A 2,036-nucleotide genomic window follows, 5' to 3' on the forward strand; every position below is an offset into this window, starting at 1 on the left:
GAGGAGCTGCTGCTGCTGAGCCTGGAGGGCCCTCCCGAGGGCGCGGGGCCCGATCTCTCTGAGGGAGGGAGACAGGGCGGGTGAGGGGGGCCCGCCCTCCGGGCAAGGCCTCCATCCTCGCCCGTCTCCCGGACACTCGCCGCCGCTCAGCACCCACGACGTGCCGTGGCCCATCCGCTTCTCCACGGTCACTGAACGAGCTGTTAACTAGCAGGTGTGTGCCGAAGCGAATGGACGGGCTGGGGAGGGTCTGCGGCTGTGAGACCTGGGCTCCGTCCCAGGGCCAGGCACAGAGACCCCAAAAGCCTCGTTGTTTCCTGGGCAGTGAGAACGCCTTGCTGTTTAGGAGGAGCTGCGGTTTATTCTAAGGGCGGAGGGGGCTGGTCACCAGGGAGAGCCAGCTGGGGATTTTCAGCCCCTGGCCCATCTCAGAGTCGGGGAGCGCGCCGCACACGGAGCGCTACAACAGCCTTGGTTCCTGAGCCTCTGGGCTGGGGCGCGCGTGGCGGGGGGCACCGGAGAGGCACCCACTCCCAGCTGGCCCTGGGCACCCCTTCTTTCCGCTTCCTGCGACTGAGTTGTCGCCCTTGTAATAGAGCGAAAAGGTAAGGAACGTGCTTCCCTGAGCTCTGCAGTCTTCCCAGCACATCGCCTGAACAGGGGATTGTGGGAACCCCTGACGTACACCTGGTCAGTCGGAGGTGCGGGAGGCCCGGAATTGGGAGTCTGAGGTGAGGGCAGTCTTGTGGGGCTGAGACCTTAATCTGCAGGGTCTGCGCTAACTCTGGGTGGGTGGTGTCAGCACGGAAATGCACTGCCAGACGCCCGGCTGGTGCTGGGGACTGGGGGACTGGTCTGAGAAAAATCCCACGTTTGGTGGCAGAAGTGTGAGGAAAACTGCTCAGAGGTCAACGAGGCCACCTAAACATCCTCGAGACGGGGAAGAAACGAATGCGAGCTACCAAGACCTGATGGGGTGTGGGTGGGGCTGACCATTGAATGACACCCATCGGTCACATGGGGCCAGGCAGTAACAAGAAGCCCTGCCGGGGACCCCCCCGCCAGCCTTTGGTGAGAGCGGGCCGGGCTCTCAGCCCTGTCTGGGCACTGAGCAAGCAAGGTCAGGCAAGGACGTAGCACTCGGCTGCCGCGTGCTCATCTGGGTGGGACCCTGACCCTGACGCCTGGGCCTGCTCACTGTACCTGTCCGTTCTTACAGGTTCCAGAGGAGGATGGAGAACTCAAACCACCTGCTCATCAAAATTAAGACCCTGCAATCCACAAATCACAGGGCCTGGGCGCGGGGAGTCAGAGCCTCTGTCCCCATGATTATCGGCTAATGTGCTGGCCCTGGTGTGCCTGGGGGCTCCAGAAAGCTCACTGCCAGGGGCTGGCAGTCAGACTGGCGTCCCCCAAGCCACACGGTCCTGTCCCCAAACGCCACGGCTGAACCCTTCACAAAGAGCCCTTTCCAGGAGCTCTAGAAAGTGGCACCTTCAAACGTGCCTCTGAGGAGCGCCGGGGTTCTGTCCCCAGACTACAGGTAGAGACGGGGTCCCAGGAGGTCAAGAGCTTCATCTAAGGGAACGTGGCTAACTGTTAGGCCCTGGACCCACAAGCTCAAGGCTGGGTCTGCCACCCAGAGCCCACCTGGACCCTCCCACCTCCGGACCGAACAACAATGCGGGCCACCGGGGACCCCGCACCCCGGAGCGGCACGGCCCGCAGACGGCTACCTTTCTTGGCCGGCTTCTTGTTGCTGCTCAGCTGCCCACTCACGTCCTGCAGCCGCTTCTCCAGCTCCTTCTTCTTTTCCTGAGCTAACTCCTCCTTGGACTTGGCCGCCTGCTTCTTCCCGCTGGCTGCTGTGGGAGAACCGGGAGCTGAGACGGCGGTGCGGGGGGGGGCGAAGCAGGGACAGGTGGCCGGCCACCGCGCCTCGCGCCCCTCGGCCACCTGGCCTCCTGGGTGTTCATGACCCCCGACTGGCCCCCCAGGGCTGACACTGAGCTCCCTGAGGGAAAACTGGTATCACG

The 2,036-nt window shown here is 63.7% G+C and overlaps 1 protein-coding gene across 1 annotated transcript in view; it reads right to left on the minus strand.

Annotated features, from left to right (window-relative positions):
* Positions 1 to 2: 2 nt before the first annotated feature.
* The window catches only part of BRD3 (bromodomain containing 3), a gene marked incomplete at its 3' end in the record, with an annotated part of 17,418 nt that continues 15,384 nt past the window's right edge, over positions 3 to 2,036 (minus strand). The window contains exon 10 of the mRNA XM_023521054.1: positions 3 to 58. Coding sequence (XP_023376822.1) covers positions 3 to 58 — 56 coding nt within the window. The remainder of the gene's footprint in view (positions 59 to 2,036) is intronic.

Source organism: Pteropus vampyrus, unplaced genomic scaffold (assembly GCF_000151845.1).
Source record: "Pteropus vampyrus isolate Shadow unplaced genomic scaffold, Pvam_2.0 Scaffold289, whole genome shotgun sequence".
Lineage (NCBI taxonomy): Eukaryota > Metazoa > Chordata > Mammalia > Chiroptera > Pteropodidae > Pteropus > Pteropus vampyrus.